This window comes from Scyliorhinus torazame, chromosome 3 (genome assembly GCF_047496885.1).
Source record: "Scyliorhinus torazame isolate Kashiwa2021f chromosome 3, sScyTor2.1, whole genome shotgun sequence".
Classification (NCBI taxonomy): domain Eukaryota; kingdom Metazoa; phylum Chordata; class Chondrichthyes; order Carcharhiniformes; family Scyliorhinidae; genus Scyliorhinus; species Scyliorhinus torazame.
Window position 1 is genome coordinate 201387648 of NC_092709.1, and position 22660 is coordinate 201410307.

At 44.4% G+C, this 22660-nt stretch overlaps 1 protein-coding gene across 5 annotated transcripts in view; it reads left to right on the forward strand.

Annotated features, from left to right (window-relative positions):
- dcun1d4 (DCN1, defective in cullin neddylation 1, domain containing 4 (S. cerevisiae)) overlaps positions 1–22660 on the forward strand; it is a 138899-nt gene that overhangs the window by 29141 nt on the left and 87098 nt on the right. For all 5 annotated transcript variants that reach the window (XM_072496746.1, XM_072496744.1, XM_072496745.1 and 2 more), the window contains exon 3: positions 16515–16554. In XM_072496746.1, the coding sequence (XP_072352847.1) occupies positions 16515–16554 (40 nt within the window). The remainder of the gene's footprint in view (positions 1–16514; positions 16555–22660) is intronic.

The window sequence follows — 22660 nt, forward strand, 5'->3', positions numbered from 1 at the left end:
CATTTCTTAAAGGTACTCTCACATGACAAGAATTATATTTAAATTGCTTTCCTTTCTTCCCCCAATCATAAACTGGTGGATGTTTTATATTTTGGGGGTGAAGCATGCTACAGGGAAGGACAAAATACTTTTTGCCTTTTTCACTTAGATATAAAGGTACACGGCTCCAGAGGGAAGATTTCTCATCTTGGTGAATGTTTTTATTTGGTAAATGTGCGTTCTGCAGGTTTTGACCAATCCTCTGTCTGAAAATACCACCCTCAATTACTTTTAACCATGAAGGTAAAGGTGACTTGAGCTTCTGGACTCCCAGTGTTGTCTACCTGGATGACTTTACTAATCCAGTATCCATGGAATCAGACTTGTTTTCACTCCCCTTTATTCATTTTGAGTTGATGCAGTGAAATGAAAGAGCCATCTCACTTTATAATCCACACTCCAGAGTCACTTACTCATCTCATTCATGGATTATGGGCACTGGCGAGGCTAGGTGGTTGTGAGCTGCTGCCTTGAACTGTTGCAGTTCTTGTGGTGTAGATACACACCAGTGCTGTTCTTGTGGTGTAGATACATACCAGTGTTGTTCTTGTGGTGTAGATACATACCAGTGTTGTTCTTGTGGTGTAGATACATACCAGTGTTGTTCTTGTGGTGTAGATACATACCAGTGCTGTTCTTGTGGTGTAGATACACACCAGTGCTATTCTTGTGGTGTAGATACACACCAGTGTTGTTCTTGTGGTGTAGATACATACCAGTGCTGTTCTTGTGGTGTAGATACACACCAGTGCTGTTCTTGTGGTGTAGATACACACCCGTGTTGTTCTTGTGGTGTAGATACACACCAGTGCTGTTCTTGTGGTGTAGATACATACCAGTGCTGTTCTTGTGGTGTAGATACATACCAGTGCTGTTCTTGTGGTGTAGATACATACCAGTGTTGTTCTTGTGGTGTAGATACATACCAGTGCTGTTCTTGTGGTGTAGATACACACCAGTGTTGTTCTTGTGGTGTAGATACACACCAGTGCTGTTCTTGTGGTGTAGATATATACCAGTGCTGTTCAAGAACAACTTCCAGGACTCTGATCCAGCAACAGTGATGGAACGGTGATGTATTTCCAAGTCAGGGTGGTTTGTTACTTACAGGTGGTGAAATTTCCGTGCATTTTCCGTCCTTGTTATTCAGGATGGTGGAGCTTGCAGCTAAGTAAGCTGCTATTGAAGGACCTGTGGCAAGCTGCTGCATTGCATCTCGTGGATAGTATATACTGCTGCATTTTGTACCACTGGTGAAGGGAGTCGATGTTTAAGGTGGTGAATGAATTGGTAATTCTTCAGGCTGTTTTTTGTCCTGACTATATTGAGCTTGATGTTTGAGTATTCCATTACACTCTTAACCAGTGCCTTGTAGGTGATGGACAGGCTTTGTTTGGGCAGTCAGGAATTGAGTTAATCAGTGCAGAATTTCCAACTTCTGACCTGCTCTTGTAGCCACTGGCTGAGCTGGCTACATTTCTGGTCAGTGGTGTTCCTCAATGTTGATGGTGGGGGATTTGGTGATTTATAATGTCAGGAAGAAATGGTTGGGGTCTCTCTTGTGGGAGATGGTAATTGCCTGGCTGTTAAGCGACAATTCAGGCCCAAGCCTGAATGTTGTCCAAGCCTTGCCGCATGCAAGCACAATTGTTTCAGTATCTGAGGAGTCACAATTGATGCTGAACATTGTGCAATCATCAGTGAACATCCCCATTTCTGACCTTGTGGTGGAGGGAAGGTCATTGATGAAGCAGCTATAAATGGTTGGGCCTAGGATGCTCTTGAAGTACTGTCGAAGTAATATTCTGGGATTGAGATGCTTGGATCCCAACAACCACAACCATTTTCCTTTGTTGTAGGTAAACTGCTGCCAGTGGAGAATTTTTCCGCTGATACCCATTGACTTCAACTTTCCTAGACCTCTTTGATGGCGCACTTGGTCGAATGCTGCCTTACATACAAACAAAAGAATTGGGAGCAAGCGTTGGCCCCTTGAGCCTGCTTTGCCAATCAATAAGATCATGGGTGATCTGAATGTAACTTCAACCCCACATTCCTGCTACCCCCGATAATCTTTTAACCCCTTGTTAATCAAGAATCTATCCAGCTATGCCTTAAAAATAGACAAAGACTCTGCTTCCAGTGTCTTTTAAGGAAGAGAGTTCTAGAGACTTACGAACCTCTGAGAGAAAACATCTCGGTCTTAAATGAGTGGCCCCTTATTTTTAAACAATGACCCCTATGGTGGCACAATGGTTAGCACTGCCACCTCACAGTGCCAGGGACCCGGTTTCAACTCCAGCCTCGGATGACTGTCTGTCTGTGTGGAGCTTGTAAGTTCTCCCCGTGTATGCATGGGTTTCCTACGGGTGCTTTGGTTTCCTCCCACAGTCCAGAGATGTGCAGGTTAGGTGGATTGGTCATGCTAAATTTCCTCATGTCCAAAAGGTTATATGGGGTTACAAGGATAGGGTGGGGGATGGGCTTTGGTAGGGTGTTCGTTCGGAGGGTCGGTCAGGCTCAATGAGCTGAATGATTTCCTTCTGCACTGCGGGGATTCTATGATTCTAGTTCTAGATCCTCCCACAAAAAGAAACGCACATTCTGTATCTACCGTGCCAATACTCCTCGGGATCATAAAGGTTTCGATCAAGTCACCTCTTGCTCTTATGAACTCTATTGGATACAGACTTAACCTCTCCAACCTTGCCTCATAAGACAGCCCACCCATTCCTCGTATTAGTTTAGTAAACCTGCTTCTAGTACATTTACATCTTTCCTTAAATAAAGAGACCAAAACTGTACACAGTACTCCAGATGTGGTCTCAGCAATCCCCTGTGCAACTGAAGCATACTGTAATCTTTTGTAATCGGTTCCCCATACAATTAAATAATAACATTCTTCTAACTTTCTTAATTACTTGCAGTACCTTTTATACTAGCCATTTGTGATTCATGCACGAGGGCATCTAGATCCCTCTGCACCTCAAAGCTTTGTAACTTCTCACCATTTAGATAATGAGCTTCTGTTTTATTCTTCCTGCCAAAATGGACAATTTCTCATTTGCCTACAGTATACTCCATTTGACAGAGATTTGCCACTCATTCTCTTTGTAGCCTCTTTACATCCGCTTCACAATTTACTCTCCTACCTATTTTTGTGTCATCAATAAATTTAGCAATCTGGTTCTGGGCGGTACCAGGGACCTCCACCCGAGCAGAATTCGCCTCCAGGCTATTAACGAGGTGAAGGCAAGGACATCCCCCCCCCCCCAATCTGCAACTCCGGCGAGTCCGATACACAGAAATAGCCATCAACGGGCATGGCTCTGACTCCCAGAATCCCCAACATGGTGCTGAAAAGGAGACACAGTAGCTTTCAAATTTAGGGCAAGATCATAAGACATAGGAGCAGACTTAGGCCACTCGGCCCATCGAGTCTGCTCCGCCATTCAATCATGGCTGATATTTGTCTCATCCCCATTCTCCTGCCTTCTCCCCATAATCCCTGATCTCCTTATTAATCAAGAATCTATCTATCTCTGTCTTAAAGACACTCCGTGATTTGGCCTCCACAACCTTCTGCGGCAAAGAGTTCCTCAGATAAGACCAGAACATGTGTGTATGAATTGCCGGTCCCCTAGCACAACTTTCACACCTATCCTCCACCTCCGAGAAGAAACCATTCATCTGAATGTGCCCCCTTTGCATAACTTTGAACTGGATCAGGCTGAGCCTAGCACAAGAGGAGGTAGAGTTGACCCTATGAAGAGCCTCACCACACCCACACCCTCGTCAAAAACCAGACCCAGTTCACCCTCATACTTTCTTTTTACTGACTCCAACAAAGCCTGTTCTGGCAACAGGATCCGGCCATAGATATCTGAAATCCTCTCCTCACCCAGCTCGGCCAGAGACGGGACCCTGTCCAAAAGCGAGGGCAACAGTGCCAGGGGAAATGAAGGAATCTTCTGAGCAAAAAAAATCATAAACCGCAAGTACCCAAATACATTAATTCTCGGGAGTGGAACTTCTCCAATAACTCCTCTATACCGACTAACCTCCCTTCAATCAACATTTCCCCACACCTCCACAGCCCCTCCCTCCCACAAGCCCTGAATGACAAGTCCAAGCCAGACGGCACATACCAATGGCTCCTGCAAATAGGGGCCAATATTGACCTGGAACCCAGCTTGAAATGCTGCCAAACTGCCTCCAAATCCTCAAAGTGGCTACCACTACCGAACTGAAGGTAAATTTTGCAGAGGAAAATGGAGGAGGGTGTGACCAGGGCCCTCGTAATCTAGCCTCTGCACGAGCCTGCCTCCATCTGTCCCCATACAGAATCTGGATCTATAAGCCATCCCTGCATCTTTTCAATATTTGCAGCCCAATAACAAAATAAGAAATTAGGTAGTCCCAAGCCACATCCTACGAATCCTTGGGGTCTTGCCTGCCCAAATCGGGAAGGATACCATTTTATTGACCGTACCAAAAAAGATTTGGGGAGAAAGATGCTGAAATAAAAACAGAAACCTCTTGATGTTCATCTTCACAATTTGCACCCTGCCTGCCAAGGTCAGAGGGAGGATGTTCCACCTTTTCAAATCGGCCTGAACTCCATTCACCAGACTAGCAAAGAATTTGTGGAGTGAGGCCCAATCGTAGGCCACCCGGATCCCCAAGTCCTGGCCAGGCAAAAACAACAATTTCTCCAGATCAGCTCCCCTCCCAGGGGGATTCACCGGAAAGTATTCACTTTTGTCCAGATTCAGCTTGTACCCTGAGAAGGAGCCAAAACGTCTAAGTAACTTCATTATCTCCCCTGCATTGGAGTGTGGGTCCGTGATATACAGAAGCAGATCATTTGCATATAAAGACATTCCATTCTCCCTCCAGCGCCGCCCCCCCCCCCCCCCCCCCCCACCTGATCTCGACGTAATGGCTAGCTTGCCAAGGCAAACAAAAGTGGAGACGATGGATAAACCTGCCTTGTTACCCCTGTTCAATTGGAAACCAGCTGAACTCTGCATTCGTATGCACACTTGCAGCGGGGGCCCTGTTCAAAAGCTGAATCCATTGTATAAATTTTGGCCCAAAGCCAAATCTTCCAAGAATTTCAAATGGGTACCACCCGCTCAACCCTATCAAACACCTTTTCAGCATCCATTGAAATAATCACCTCTGGCTCAGGCATTGGAATGGGGACAGAACGATGTTTAATGATTGCTGTAGGTTGGCCGATAACTGCCACAAAATGCAGAGCGTGATCTGAGATAACGATAGCCCATTAAGTACTCTTTCACCCCAGGAAGGAGAGACATACCCACAATAAAGAAGTCAATCTGGTGTGCCTGCCAACGACCCACTGAAGATTGCATACCTCCCGCCTGGGTCCGCCAATATTTTAGCAGTTGAAAAGGACACTGCTACAGCCCCCACAGAGGTCATGGGCTGTGGGCCATCCAGTTCCCCGTGATCTCCACGGAATACAAACTTCCCCAGTATCGGGGCGGTATTCCCCTTTAACGAGGGGAGCCATCATAGTATAAAAACCCCGACTTGGGTGCAGGTTAAAGAGGGAGATCCCTTCAGGAATGGAGAATTATTGTATTTAGAGAATAAACCAGTATTATGGCATCCAGCCTACCATTCCACATGTATTCGCTCTGTGTAGATTCTACAATGGCAACGAGGGTAAGTGGAGTTGCCGTCTGCGCCAAGTGCTGTGTAACCGGAACACTTCAGGGCCGTATGATGCCGATACAGATTGCCCCCAATAAATGTACTGATTGGGGGCAGTACATTGAACGCATGCAGTATTTGTTTTGGACAAATGCAATAATTGGAGATGAATGGCAAACAATAATACTACTCATGGCTTTTGGTGGACCAACCTACAGTATCATAAAAAGTTTGACCCACCCGGATGTGCTGGGTACGCGGTCTTTTGCCATCTTAGCTCTTGTAGGGGGCCGCTTTAACCCCATCCAATTATTCGCCAGTTCTGGTTTTATACAGCCGCCCAGGGTGAATCGACTAACTACTTGGCCCGTTTGTGCAAACTGAATAAATCATGTAAGTTTGACGCCAAGTTGAATTAAACCCCAAGAGACCGTTGGTCTGTGGAATCCACGACAGGGCAACACAACTGTAGCACCGTCAATGTGACGCGAGGCAGGTTGAGGTAATGTCAATTGAAGGCTTTATTAAGCAAAACTTTATCCCCAGCAGCGTGGTTACAGAATGCAGCTGCTGAGGGAAATGGAGGGAAAAACTGGGTTCTTATACTGGCATTTCTGGGTGGAGTCCAGTAGGTGGCAGATCCTATCAGGACCTGGCATCCCTCCACCAATATCCTGTCGACACATGGTGTACCGTATTACCCCTAATACATACCACCACAACAACAAAAACGTATAGCCGGAACCCACCTGGATCTGCAGCGGACGGTCCTGAATCCAGGCTGCCCAACCCACCGACTTTCGGCTTTGCCGCAACCCAAAGAAATGGCCCCCAATGATGGAGCCATGATTGGAGGGACACTGGCCACCGCTACAGTTGCCCGGAGAATCACCGCGCTGCTGCCCCCAATCGGATGTCTTGTATGGGCTGGCAGCAGTAGGCCGCCGAGACAGGCGGTGCTGCGGTCGGGCGGGGGTCAGATGTAGAACCGGTCCAACTGAGACAAAAATCATGGCCGCACTGCCTTGCACAGCTTGATTTTTCCCCGCCCCTTTTGTGGGCAGTTTCTGGGTCACTGTCAATCAATTCCTCAGGGCTCCACCCTCTGATTGATCACATCCAATCAGGGGCTGCTACATCACTTTTGGGGTGGGCACTCTGGCCAATCGTGGGAGGGCTTCGAGCAAGAGCTTTTTTCTTTAATCGCCTTCTAATGGCCCATTTGCAGGTGTGAATTCCTGTCTGCCTGGACTGGCATTTGCAAATATACGAGTTGCAGCTTGTCTGCGTCCCAGGCCTGACCACATTTCCCATCATTCTTTGTTGGCGGCCATTTTAGATGGCTACAGGGCTGAGTTTGCTGGGATGCTAGTGGCTGTGGCACCTCCATCTGGATTGCAGCAGGTCTGCCACTGCATGTGCCCGCATCGACCGGATGCCCGATTGGAACAACCCTGGTCGTACCCGTGAGACGCCTGATGGCCCCGTACGCCTGTGCGGCGATTACAAGATGACCGTGAACCGTGTCTCTCGTCTGGACCATTACTGAGTCGCTCGCGTTAGGATTTATATGCAAAATCCGTTGGTTAAACCTTTACGAAGATGGAGATGAGCCACACATACCTCCAGCTGGTCTTGGGCCCTGGCTCGCAACGCTTCGTGACTATAAATAGGCACCAAGGATTATACAAATATGCCCGGTTGCCTTTCGGCAATCTTCTAGAGAGTAAAGGAGAACATCCTGTGGGATTTGCCCCGAGTGGCAGTATACCTGGACGATGTCCTGATGACGGGCTCCTCCGACCAGGAGCATTTACAGAACCAGGCCAAAGTCCTGCGGCGTTTCGAGGGAGCCAGCATCCACCTTCAATAGGAGAAATGCGTGTTCAACGCAGCCGAGGTCATATATCTGGGTTACCGCGTGGTCTGCCATTGCGCACGCCCTGATGAAGACGAGGTGCGGGCCATCTGACAGGCCCCTGTGCCATAGGGCCAACGGAACTCCATTCCTGCTTGGGCTCCGTGAACTATTCAGGGAAGTGTATCCCGAACCAGGCTACCCTGTTAGCCCCCTTCCACCGACTTGAAGAAGGGCCGACCATGGGAATAGGCCAGGCCACGACTTTCTCTGACTTGAAATGGCACCTTTCGGCCTACCAAGTTGTTGACCCATCCAACAGCTCATTCTGATGTGCGACACATCACCTCACGGAGTTGGGGCCTCCTCTCCCACCGTATGGACAACAGTTCGGCGTGCTCCATCATATTCGCATCCAGGACGCTCGCTGATGCGGAGAGAAACTGTGCATAGATCGAGAAGGAGAGTTTGGTCATCGCCTTTTGGGGTAAAGAAATTTCACCAGTTAGTCAACGAGCATACGCCTTTTTTTTTTAATCCATTTAGAGTACACAATTCTTTTTTTCCCAATGAAGGGGCAATTTAGCGTGGCAAATCCACCTACCTTGCACATCTTTGGGTTGTGGGGGTGAAACCCACGCAGACATGGGAGAATGTGCAAACTCAAGAGGCTGGGATCAAACCCGGGTCCTCAGTGGCGTGAGGCAGCAGTGTTAATCACTGCACCACCGTGCTGCCCCTGCATCGTGCATATGTTTACGTTATTCGCAGACCATAATCCCGTATTGGGCCTGTTCATCTCCCCACCCCCACTTCATATGAGTACACGCTGGAACAACATTCAGAGGCGAAGATTCTCCACGTGGATGCATTTCAAAAAGCTGCCTCCCCTTCCGCACCAGGCCGCTGATGTCAGCAGTGGCCGACAAGTCGTCGTCACCCTCCATTTCATGGATTCCTTGCCACTCACATCTCTCATCCCAGGTTGGACCCAGGCGGCCCCTCCATAATCCTGCGTGTGCCATGTCATTCAGTATGGAGCCCAGCACTGGGTTTTGCCAGACGATTTGAAGGCCTATACTTCCAAAATCCAGGAATAAGCATCGCGGACAGCGTTTCCTGTAGGGAACACGTGTGGTGGTTCCAGAATGCGGGCGCGGCCCTCTCCTGCAGGACTTCCACAAAGGACACCCAAAGGTGTCAAAAGATGAAAATGCTGGCCCGCAGCTACGTTTGGTGGCCCGGTTTGATGCGGATATTGAGTGGTTGGGCCAGCGTTGTGTGCCTCGACAAGAGCATAAGAAGTTGCTCCAGGCAGCATCACTTCATCCATGGGAATGGCTGGGTCGGCCCTGGTCCCGTCTGCATGTTGACTTTGTGGGTCCTTTCCCGGGGGTGGTGTTTCCCATCGTTGTGGATGCCCACTTCACCCCAGGTGGATGGAGGTACACCAATTGCAGGTATGCACCGCTAAGGAGCTACCATTGAATGATTGCGCTAGATTCTCACGCAATGCATCCCTAAGGTGTTGGTCTTGAACAACAGGGCGGCCTTCACAAGCACGGTATTTGTCTCTTCGTGATCACCAACGGGATTCGCTACATACGCCCGTACCACCCGGCCTTAAATGAATTTGCCGAACAAGCTGTCCAAATATTCAAACAAGGGATCTTGGAGACTCGATTGTCATGTTTCTTGTTCTGCTAATGGAACGCGCCGCATGCCACAACAGGGATCACGCCAGCCGATGTATCCTACAAATGTGGGCACAAGGCCGGGAGTCCAACTGACACGTGCACCACCTCCATAGCCGCGTTCCCAAAGTGCAGGGCCAGATTCTGGACACTCCAGTCCCACGTGTTCTGCTGCCGCAACTGACGCTGTTACCTCTGGCACTGGCAACTGTCAAGATCCAAGATGCGGAGATTCCAGACCTGGACTCATTCAAATCCGACTCCAATATGAACATTCAGCCTGTAGCAGAGAACACATCGATTCCCAATGCCGCGGTGATTCTACCTCGTCGCTTCGCGTGCAAGCGGTGGTCTCCTGTATGGTATACGCCTCTGGACCCCGCACAGATTATGCTGTCCCCAGGCGAAAAGAACGAGGGTTCCCTCGTGCTAGTTGGCCAATGGGGTGTCACTATGGACCTTTATGGAGGAGCCGGTGCAACCCCCACAGAGTTTACGGCTATGGACCATCTGGTTCCCCTGGGTCTCCACGCCACCTCCGCCTTCAGGGAAACAATCCGGTCATTCTGGTCCGAGTGTGCCACCTCCACCCTTGTATCACTGCACCTTGCTTCTTTACCTTTTCGATCTGTCTTCTCCAAGGCCACACGGATGGGGGCTAGAGCCCCATCTATTGCCTTATCAAGGTCCTCCGAGACCGCCTGCTGCTACGTTTTTAATTCCTCTTCTAAGAAACTTGCCAGCATCTCGGCCGTCCACCGAGAGGCCAAAGCCACAGCAGGGGCCTCCGCCATTTTCTCCCCCAACGAGGCGCGAGGGCCTTCTGAGTCAGATGGTGATTCTTTGCCCGACTGCTGCCTTGTATTATATTTGTTGGGCATTACTTTAATCTGGGGACCTTATCCCATCGAGCTACTCAAATTTCATCCCCAACATCACCTATAAACTGTGCAAAAAGGAACAAAAACAAAGCGCCCTAACATGAGCCACTGCATGTGGGACTGCGCATAGCATAGCCACCACCGGAAGACTTATTCCAGATGTATTTAATTCAAATTCCTCCAGCTGTCATGTTGGGATCATGTCTTTGGAGCATTAGTTTTGGCCTCTAGATTGCTCGTCCAATAATATTACCGTTATTGTTGGATTTTACTTCCAATTTGTCAAGATGACTTGATGATATATCCTTTCAAAAGGGAAGCTCAGAACAGTCTTTGACCAATGCTGTATGCAGCCATATGTTTTGAAAATTCTTAAACTGGCACATGCACAGTATATGTCTGAATTTCAGAGGAAACCTGTCTGGTCTGAGAATTTCAGCAGATCGGTAGTGAGGCCGTTAGAAATTATAACTTCTTTCAAAGCATCGTTGCAGATTACTTTTAGCTAAATCAAATCCGGATACAATTTGCAGTATGCTGGGAGAGCAAGATGAAAAATGATGGAAGCATCTCGAGTGGAGCATAAGAGCTTGTTTCTATGCTGTGTATCCTGTTTTTAACTTATTCTTTCATGGAATGCAGGCGTCGCTGATAAAGCCAGCAATTGCTGCCCATCCCTAATTGCCTATATTGTCACAAGTAACATTACATTAACACTGCAGTGAAGCTACTGTGAAAAGCCCCTAGTCGTCACATTCCGGCACCTGTTTGGGTAACTTACTTGTTAGGTCATTTCAGAGGGCAGTTAAGAGTCAGCCGCATTGCTGTGGATTTGGAATTGCATATAGGCCAGACTGGGTAAGGAAGGCAGATTTCTTTCCTTGAAGGTTATTCGTGAACTAGATGGATTTTAACAACCCTTTATATTCCAGATTTATTAATTAAATTCAAATCCCACCAGCTGTTGGGTGGTATTTGAGCCCATGTCTCCAGAGCATTGTTAGTCTAGTGACATAACCACTACACGGCCACCTCTCCAAGACCATGAAACCATTTATTCTCCATTGTAATTATCTGCCCAATATTGGTTTTCTCTCTCTGTGAGTCAACCAATCTGCTAACACCTAATTTTAATTACTACACTTGACTGTCCATTCCTGCATAATTGGCTATCAGAGCCATCTGCTTTGGATTAGCTGATCAAGATTTAGTCTTTCAAAATTCTGTCCGGCTTGGTGAGCTGGCAATCAATCTTCTTGTCTCATCTTAAATCTTTCAGAGTTCAAGGTGTGGCGCTGCTAGTCAAGAGCAGTATTGCGGTGGCGGAGAGGATGCTAGATGGGGACTCTTCTTCCGAGGTAGTATGGGCTGAGGTTAGAAACAGGAAAGGAGAGGTCACCCTGTTGGGAGTTTTCTATAGGCCTCCAAATAGTTCTAGGGATGTAGAGGAAAGGATGGCGAGGATGATCCTGGATAAGAGCGAAAGTAACAGGGTAGTTATTATGGGAGACTTTAATTTTCCAAATATTGATTGGAAAAGATATAGTTCGAGTACATTAGATGGGTCGTTTTTTGTACAGTGTGTGCAGGAGGGTTTCCTGACACAATATGTTGACAGGCCAACAAGAGGCGAGGCCACGTTGGATTTGGTTTTGGGTAATGAACCAGGCCAGGTGTTGGATTTGGAGGTAGGAGAGCACTTTGGGGACAGTGACCACAATTCGGTGACGTTTACGTTAGTGATGGAAAGGGATAAATATACACCGCAGGGCAAGAGTTATAGCTGAGGGAAGGGCAATTATGATGCCATTAGACGTGACTTTGGGGGGGGGGGGGATAGGTTGGAGAAGTAGGCTGCAAGTGTTGGGCACACTGGATAAGTGGAGCTTGTTCAAGGATCAGCTACTGCGTGTTCTTGATAAGTACGTACCGGTCAGGCAGGGAGGAAGGCGTAGAGCGAGGGAACCGTGGTTTACCAAAGAAGTGGAATCTCTTGTTAAGAGGAAGAGAAAGTTGCCACCCAGGTTGATAGGGTTGTGAAGAAGGCCTATGGAGTGTTGGCCTTTATTGGTAGAGGGATTGAGTTCCAGAGTCAGGAGGTCATGTTGCAGCTGTACAGAACTCTGGTTCGGCCGCATTTGGAGTATTGCGTACAGTTCTGGTCACCGCATTATAGGAAGGACGTGGAGGCTTTGGAGCGGGTGCAGAGGAGATTTACCAGGATGTTGCCTGGTATGGAGGGAAAATCTTATGAGGAAAGGCTGATGGACTTGAGGTTGTTTTCGTTGGAGAGAAGAAGGTTAAGAGGAGACTTAATAGAGGCATACAAAATGAGCAGGGGGTTAGATAGGGTGGACAGTGAGAGCCTTCTCCTGCGGATGGAAATGGTTGGCACGAGGGGACATAGCTTTAAACTGAGGGGTAATAGATATAAGACAGAGGTCAGAGGTAGGTTCTTTACGCAAATAGTGGCGAGGCCGTGGAATGCCCTACCTGCAACAGTAGTGAACTCACCAACATTGAGGGCATTTAAAAGTTTATTGGATAAGCATATGGATGATAATGGCATAGTATAGGTTAGATGGCTTTTGTTTCGGTGCAACATCGTGGGCCGAAGGGCCTGTACTGCGCTGCATCGTTCTATGTTTGACGTTTGTGTTGCAGGAGCTCGAATTTTGCCGTGTCTCAGATTTTCTATCAATATGATTTGCAGCTAAGTGCTTGAATGAATATGCATTTTTTTTTCTTGATCTGTGGCATATACTGCAGTTTGGAAGAAAACTAACAAGAAAAGTGACCGTGTTGTTGACCAAGAACCTTGATCCAGTCAATTGATTTGACGCAACTTTAACTTTGAATCAAATCACTTCTTTACTGAAAACAATATAATACCCCAATGCTTATAACTAAATCAAAAGAGGTTCTATCATGCACTGCATCGAAAACACATCGATTCTACCTTCCTTTGTTACCACTACAAATTTCAAGCATAGGTTAAACTGTTAATACTTGCTAATAGTGGACTTGTGGATGATGTCACTGCCCAATTTAATTTGGCCAGGCACACGTGGGAATCGGAACCCATCTGCAAGCTGGAGGTTCGAGGCTTCTTTCTTCTGTGATGTTCTGCAGACTTTTGGAGGAAATTTACTTTTCATCCAGCTACTACTTTATTAAGATTGCCCATCATTCATGTTCCGCTGATACAATCTCTTTGTCTCTCCTTATGCGAATCTTGCTGACCTCGTTCTTCTAGTCATGTGCTCAGAGGGCAGCACTAATCATCAAAATCTTTTCTGGTCACAAATGTTTAAAGAGTAGTGACTCACCCTGGTCATATTTCTTTTCAGGAACACGGCACACCGAGGTCTGTGTTTGATCACTACCTGTCCAAGGCCTAGCAACAGCTGCTGTCCAATCCTGTGCTCACTCCCTGACTGCACATCCTGTTCTTAACTGCAGACTCCCACTGTTTTATGCTGCTTATGCTTGTGCAGAGTTAGCCTTTTTAACCATCAGGATTTGCTGGTGCCTTTATGAATACCCATCAGGCTATAGTGTCTCTTTTAACTTAGCCATATTTCCCAGTAGGCTTAGGGCCAGGGCTCCAGTGTCTTGTAATGTAACCATGGCAGAGTATAGAAGACTAGAGTAATTGTATTGGGTACGCTGAGAAATTGTAAATTTAAGTTGCTCAGTGTATATGTGAAATTTTTTCCAACAAGTTGCTAATTAACTTTAAAATTTTATATTGCCTGAGTCACAGGGTTGTAGAATTACGCCTCATCGGGTGAGAGCACCATCACTAAGACAAGCTTGACACCTAGCCATGATTAGACAAATTAAACAATTGCCAAAACTTAAGATCCATGAAAATTATTACCTAGGAAAATGAGTTTTAGCCAAGGTCTCCAGGTGTAGTCTATTTCAGTGTTCTTCAAACTTTTGTTCCGGGGACCCATTTTTACCAGCCGGCTGACCTTCGCGACCCAGGCCGGCCGACTTGCGCGACCCACCATTTTCTCTTACCTTGTTTGCTGCTGATAAAAATGGAGGAAATGGTTTTGGGTCCCTTTGGCCCTCGTACATGCTCCTCCAATGGAACCTGTTGGATGAAGGTGAAGCCTTCCAGTGTCGGAAAGTATGGAGTCTCCATCTGTCTAAAGTTCTGCATTTTTCCCCGTAAAATTTTATTAAATAAAACCTCCCCGAACTTGTAAAAAAAAAAGAATAAAATAAATGAAAAAAAAAATTAAACAAATAAAATGAATTTTTAAAAACCCAAACTTGTAAAACAGAAAGCTGCGACCGTTTAAAAAAAAAAAAAAAAGCGGCTGCACTGCGCATGCCCGCCTGATCATCGGCGCGCATGAGCATAGTTTTGTGCATGTGCGCCGATGATCGTGCGACGCGCAAATCGGCCGAATTTTATTTACATGTTCCCGGCCATTTTAAAGGCCGCTTACAGCCGGCGTTATTAAAAGCCGGCTGCTGCGCGGGGATTTGCGCGATCGGGAGCGCCACGAAAGACGGCTCCGCGACCCTCCCGACACCCGCCCGCGGGTCGCACCCCCGAGTTTGAAGAACACTGGTCTATTTGATACTTCGCTAACTAGACCTCCTGACAGACTTTCAGAGGAAATTCTTCATCCAGCTGTTACTTTATTAAGATTGTACACCATTCATGTTTATGTGGCTACACGGTATGGTATTAATTACTATGGAATTAATGAATTATTAACTACATTAATCTTTACAAATCATTCCTCCATTTGAGCGCACAATCAAGGCTGATGTTTCTGTGCAGAACTGAGGGAGCACTGTGTTACCAGGAATGTGACATTAAATTAGTCCCTCCACAAAAGATTCAAAAAGATGCCTCAACTTTAACATACAGAAAATTGAAAATTTGAAACCATTTTGAAGTATATCTTATGAACACCCCTTCCTTCTATAACACTACCACAGAAATCATGTGTTTTTGGCATGAAACTGGGGTCAAACATCTAATTTCGTGGAACTTGTGTTTAGTGCTTTGAGTCCCTAAAATATGTCTAGTATTGTATTGTCATGGATGGTATTCAGTTGTCACAGGTTGCATTAAACAAGCGTTGAGCACATTGTGTATACTAATGAGGGACCCAACCTACATTTAAGGAGCCCTCTCTGATTCTAGTGTACTCAGGTTTTCTTCATCTTATTACAGCTTAACCAGTGGTCCTGAAAGGGACTGCCAACAAAAAGATACATTTTTAACTTGCCTTGTATGAAACCAGCATGTGCACTGCCGCTCCTTCTGGCTCCATAGAAATCTTGAGGATCATTACCAGCCAACTCTTGCTCCCTTCCTGTTCTGCAGCAGTTGCAGTTGGCTCAAATTGATGGGCTCTAAATCGGCCTAAAATAATTTCTAGGGTATTGATCAGTCAACCAAATGCATGGTAATTTTGAAAAGGCTTCTTGGTCACATTAAGTGCCCATCAGTGCACACTTAAAAAAAAAAACTAACAATGATTATTGCAGCATTTAATACATTGTAACTACAAATGTGGAGGAGAGCACCTTCATGGATCTGTGTGCATCTTGAGCATGGAGCATTCAAGTGAACGGTTTGTCAAGATTGCTCGTTTATTCAGGAAACTTTTAAAAATAAGCACTTTTGGGGGGATTTTCCAGTTGTTTTGCCAGCGGAATTTTCCAGTCCTGCAGATGCCGAACCCCTGCTATGGGTTTCCTGGCGACGTTTAGTGGATTCAATGGGAAATCTCACAGAAACACGCCGCGGGGATATGGAAATCCCCCCTTAAAGGAACTCCTCTTTCATGAACTTTATAATCCGTGTAATATAATTTAAAATTTAGAAAATAATTTGTATTACAATTAGATTAGTTCCTGGTTGTTATAACGTAGAGGATCTCAATTAGGAGAGTAGGGTGGTAATGGGTGATGGGCTGATCTAAAGAAGTGCCACCACTGCAGTTTGCATAGCCGCTAGAGTTGTATTCTGGAGCTATCTTCGCACTGCATAGGATGTTTGAATTCTAATTATTTGAAGCAGATGTTGATCTTTGCTATCTTTCCAGATTCTTGCCTGAATTGCTGCCATTTCACAATTTAAAAATATTTTTTTTCAAATTGAGGTGTTCCATTTACCCTGAGATAAGCCAGCAATTTACTGATTTCAGAGTCCGGAATCTCCAAAGGCTGAGGAGTTCCTCAGCAAAATTAGGTTTTGGAACCTCTGCTTTAAAGTTAAGATTAAATTGTGTTGTGTGCATGGTGGATTGTATTCCAAGATGCATTGCTATAAATCTGAGAAGATTTCCATAACTTGCTTTTCTTTTCCCTTTATTGCAGAATTTGACAGAGGACGTTGGCCAAGACGACCAGCAATCGGGTATGTATGTGATCTTTTCTGTAAGCCAATGGGATAGTCACTGTGAAAATATAGTTTTCCTGCATCCAGACAGATGTTTGAACTTGCTTAGGTAGCTTGACAGCTATGAATCACTATCTTTGAATGGGATAACTCCAATGATAAAAGCAAAATACTGTGGATACTGGAAATCTGAAATAAAAACAGGAACTTCTGGGAAAATTCCAAGCTCAAGAAGTCATACTGACTCGATGTTAATTTTTGATTCCCTCTCCACAGATGCTGCCAGACCTGCTGGGTTTTCCCAGCATTTTCTGTTTTTATTAACTCCAATGATAACTGCTTTTGAAAATTTGTGAGACATGCACATTGCTGCGCACACATGGAGATATTTGTATAGTTACCGTGACCTCTGTCTTGCCATGATCGATGAAATGCAGTTTGCGAAAATCTTATCTTTGAATGCTGGAAAGTAACATACAATTTGAATGTAGGTCCTGGATGCCATCTAAATAAAGGAAAATTAGTGCATGTATGTGATTGCCTTGGGGTACTTTTTTTTGGCTAATGGAATGTGCAATTAAAACTTCCATTAATGTTTAATTTTCAAAGAGGAATGAGGGGACATTTTGTTTCATTGATATGATGAACCCACCAGAGAGTGATCATGAATACATTGATAATTCCGGTGCCTGTTCGGGTATACAGAGGGAGAATTCTGAATGTCCAAATTAGCTGACAGCATGTCTTTTGGGACTTGTGGGACGTGCTGTTAGGTAATTTAGACATTCTGAATACTCCCTCCGTACCCGAACAGGACCGGAATGTGGCAACTAGGGGCTTTTCACAGTAACTTCATTGCATTGTTAATGTAAGCCTACTTGTGACAATTAAAATTATTATTATTATACTTGATAAGATAAGTGTGTTCCTGGGCATTGACATCGGACACCATGGGCTGGATTCTCCGATTTTGAGGCTATGTCCCCACGGCGGCATGTGAACGGTGCCAGGCAGCGAGGGATGAGCAATAAATGCTAGCCAGCAATGCCGACAACCCACAGAATGAATCAAAAATGATGTCCGATGTCAATGGAGATTCCAGGACACCACCATCTTCTGCTGATTGTTAGCTACTGTGCCCCCACTTAGTTGATGTTGAACATCACAAAGAAAAACAAGTAAATAAAATGCAACCTTGAGCGTGTGGGATCAGTGGGCAAGTATTGGATCAGCTTTAATTGGGCTGCAAGTAGAATACCAAGAGTAGCAATTAAAAGTAGCTACCCTTTTGACAAAATGTTCAAGACGTTGTTCCACAGAAATTGGTGCTAGGACCACTGTTCGCAATTTACTTCAAATATTTAGACATGGAAATTTAATTTCTATTTCTAAATTTGTGGATGATGCTAAATTTGGGATCTAACGTTGAGGAGGAATGTGGCAAAATACAAGACAACGTTAATAAACTTTCAGAATGGGCATGCAATTGGCAAGTTAATTTCAGTATAGATAGTTTTGAATTGATGTATTTTGGTAGAAAGAAGTATGGAAAGCAACATTCTGTGTGGATAATGAGTTTTAAGTTGACTGCAGGACCAAAGGGATCTAGGGGTAAGAGTGCACACATTTCTAAAAATGATGATACAGGTAAATCGGGCTAGTTTACAAGCACTGATGTTCATTTCCAGAGTGATTATATTAAAGAAGTTGTTGAACTTGCATCGACCCTTGGTAAGACCACTTGGAAAACAACAACAGTTCTTGTCTCCTTGCTATAACAGGGACATGGGGCACTGGAGAAGGTGGGAAAAAATTCACCAAGTTGGTAGATCTGAGAACACTGGAAAAGGATGAACAGGCTGGGAATTGTTTCTAGAACAACACTGAGGGTGACCGACTTGAGATCTTTAAGGTTATGGAATGACTTCATTGGGTAGACATAGAGAAAATGTTTTCACTCGGGGAATCCAAAACTAGAGATCATAAATTTAACTATTAATTAATGTGATCAGGAATTCAGGATAAATTTTCTACCTGAAGTGTGGCAAAAATGGAACAACCACAAAATAGTTATGGCATAAATGTTTTATGGGGAGGCAATCGCATGAGGAAGAAGGGAATAGAAGGATACAAAATTCTAATGGCTTTGTCAATTGCTGTCTAAATGTTTTACCTAATTGAGTGTTAAGACCCCTGAGTCTTTCAACCTCATTCTTATCTCTAGCATTTATGGAGTACATTTTTCCTTCCTATGTACTTTACTTCTGCCTGCACTAAATGTTACTTGCCATTGTTTGGTATGTCGTTCAGCACATTCTGTAAGTTCTGTCTCTTTGATTTCCCCCCTTCAAGTTTGGTTACAGCTGTAAATCTGATCACTTTGCATTGAGTTTTTGAATATAAGACATTGATGTAAATTAGAAACAGCAATCAGATCTGAATTTTGATTCTTCGGGTCACCTCACTCAGTACTTCCCTACCCCATTCTTCCGCCCCCTGACTTGTGTGTTACCCATTCAATCTTTCAGTTAATTTTCCATTCATAGTCACTATCCTTCAGTCTTCACGCTTTTAGGCTTAAAGTTGTAAGTGTAAGTGTATTATTGTAGCTCCCCCTTTTTCAGATCCTCCAATAATAAGAGTAACCCATGCAACCTATCTTGAATCTGTCCACCGTTTTCTGATAGGGTAACCCCCCTCATCTCTAGAATAATTTGAATGAACCTTGTCTGAACAGTTTCTAATGTAATTATTTTCTTTCTTAAATAAGGAGACTAGAACTGTACACCGTATTGTATACAGTATAGCAAAACATCCTTTCATATTCCATTTCCTTTGCCATAAACGACAGCATTCTATTTGCCTTCCTAATCGCTGATGTACCTGCATACTAACCTATCCTAACTCATGTACCAGGACACCCGGATTCCTCTGTACCTTTGAGTTCTGCATTCTCTCTCCATTTAGATAATATGCTGTTTTTTTAAATTTTGCCTGATAAAGTATTAAAGTTTACATTTTCCCATATTATACTTCATCTGCCAAATTTTTTCCCACTTGCTTTATCTATGTTTATTTGCCGACTCCTTACATCCTCTTCACAACTTACTTTCCTACCTATCCATGTGTTATCAAATTTCTCAATTACACATTTGATGCCATCAAGTCGTCAAAATAGTTTTGAGGCCACAGCATTGATCCCCTGTGGCACTCTGTTCATTATATCTTGCCAAACTGAAAATGACCCATTGATGCCTACTGTTTTCGGTTAGCTGATCAATCCTCTGTCCATGCTAAGGGCTCTTATTTTGTCTAGTAACGTTTGGTGTGATATCTTGTCAAATACCTTCTAGAGATGCAAGAACAGCACATGCACAAGTTCCCCATTGTCCACGTTGTTTGGCACTTCTTCAAAGAACTCTAATAAATTAGTTAAACACTTATTTCCCTTGCGCAAAAACATGATGACTCTGCTTAATTGCACTGAGATTTTCTAAGTGCCCCGATATATCGTAATGGAGCGATAGTTCAGAAAATAGATGTCAGAAACCTAGGGCTGGATTCTCCTGCTGCGTTCGCCCAGCGATCGGGAAAGCCCGCTTGAGGCCAATGGATCTTTCCAATGTCGGTGTCTCGCCCGTGGCGTTCTTGCGGCAGGCGGGGCGGGAGAATCCAGCTAGTTAAGGAAACTAGAGAAGTTTCCAAGAAGTCTTGAGTTAACGGAACAGAGGAAACTGGGAACCAGAACAGACCAGAAAGGTATCTGCAGTAGTGCTAACGTTTGTGAGAAATTACTGCAGTTTGGGGGACATTATTTGAAATAAATGTGGAAATTGGTAGCTGGACCTCACAGTTTGTGTAAAAGCCTTTAAGACAAAGGATACCTGAAGGGAGAGCTGTAAAACCTGAAAGCGAAATCTTGATAGAAGCAGCAGAGGGGAGAGCATAAATTAAAAGAAGATTGAAAGTGTAACTTTTGACAGCGGAATTTAAAATAACTCTGTTGGAAGCCAGAGTTCAGTGAGACAAGGTGGTTCGTGGTCTAAGAATCATCTGGGGGGGATTTGAGGCAAAATCCACAGACATTCACTTGGGTTCCGAGAGAGAAGTGTGTCTTACTTTATGTGGTAATGAGACCGTTGTAGCTTAAGGTGTATTTTATAATCTGTGTTAATCTTCAAATCCGTGTGTAATTGTTAAACTATGGTGGGAGTAAAAATGTATTGTGTAACAATCCACCATTTCATGTTTAATATATATATTTTTTTCTTGTTGCTAAAACTAATTAGTGGTCCCTTGACTCTGTTCCTACACGTTTTATTTTTTTTTAAAAAGTAAAAGTTATGAGCCAGGGTTCCAATCTTGAATCTTCCCATCCTGCTACATCAACTGGGATCATAGCACTGAAATGCATCTTTGTTGATTGTCACAAAATATCTCCTTAAATGTTTGCTACTCCATCTATGTTGACTTATCCCTTAACCTAGTTTCCCAGTTCTCTTTCGCCAGCCCTGGTTTCATACCTCCATAATTGCCCTTATTTAAGCTCAAAGCACGAGGCTTAGACACATCCTTCTCCCTCAAACTGAATATGAAATTCACACAGGTTATGATCACTGCTACCTAGGTTCATCTTTGCTATGAGGTCAGTAATTAATCCTGTCTCGTTCCACATCTACAGATCCAGAATAGCCTGCTCTTTGGTTGGCTCCAGCATGTGCTGCTTTAAAACATTGTCCTGAAAATGTTCTATGAACTCCTCTTCCAGGCTACCTTTGCCAATCTGATTCGCTCAATTTGTATGTAGATTAAAATAACCTTTCTCTCAAGCACCTAGTAATTCTTCCTGGATACACCATCCTACAGTGTGGTTACTGTTAGAGGGTCTATAAACCACTCCCACAAGTGATTTTTTTTTTTTTGCCTTTAGTATTTCTCATCTCTACCCAAACTGATTCTTCCATTTTGATCTTTGATAACTAAGGTTATCTCTCTCTATTGTACCCATGATGTGGAGATGCCGGCATTGGACTGGGGTGAGCACAGTAAGAAGTCTTACAACACCAGGTTAAAGCCCAACAATTTGAAACAAACTTGTTAGACTTTAACCTGGTGTTGTAAGACTTCTTACTGTATTGTACCCTTGCTTCCTTAATTACTTGAGTTACGCTTCTTGTCATGTTCCCTTAAATATTCAGATCCCAGCCTTTTCCATCTTCTTACCATGTATATATAATGGCTATCAGATCATACATATGAATTAACAGCTCGAATAGGAATAATTTTGTTTTTCTGAATGCATTGCACATTCAGATACAGAGCCTTCAATTCTGTCGTTTTACCATTTGCAATCTCTACTGCTGGTGCACTCTTTGTGTACACTTTCCCTTCCTACAGTGCTCTGATTATCTGTCTCCTTTTACTACCTTTCTCTCTTGCCTTGTGTTCTCTCTTTAATTGGCCATGCCTTCCCACACTTAATCCCATGCCCACACTATTTAGTTTAAACGCCCCTCCAGTGGCTTAAGTATATGACTCACCAGAACACCAACCTTCTCGTGTGGCGAGAGAAACCGAGTTCAGTTTCTCAGCTAAACAGAATAAATGACAGCCATTCACTGTTCATTCTTCAGGGCAATACCGTGACCAATCAAAGTCTAGCTGCCTAGTTTAGATTTTCAACAATGCTTGACCGTTAACTGTCAGTCACCATGAGCTGATGCATTCTCCATGGCATCACCCAATTACCAATCAATCAGCACTCTTATACAGTATAAAGTTGTTGTTTCCCCTGACATTGGTATTCTTGTGATTGTTCTGATGAGTGCAAGACGAAAAGCTTTGTCAGAATGTCTTTTTTCAGCAATTCTCGAAGTTCTGTACTATCAAACAACTATTCATATACGCTTATATTTATATATCCAACTTTCTAAGTGGGACCGAGAGTGCAACAGTGTGTTTCCTACCTCATACCAATGTGAATTAGGTTGAAAGGATAATGAAGGGAGAGGGTTCAGTCGTTGTGATTCATGTTGAGAACAAGAACATACAAAAGGGTATCCAAGAGGTTCTGTGTGGAAAGTGCCAGAAACTAGAGTGTTTTTTTTTGAAGGAGAAAGGACCT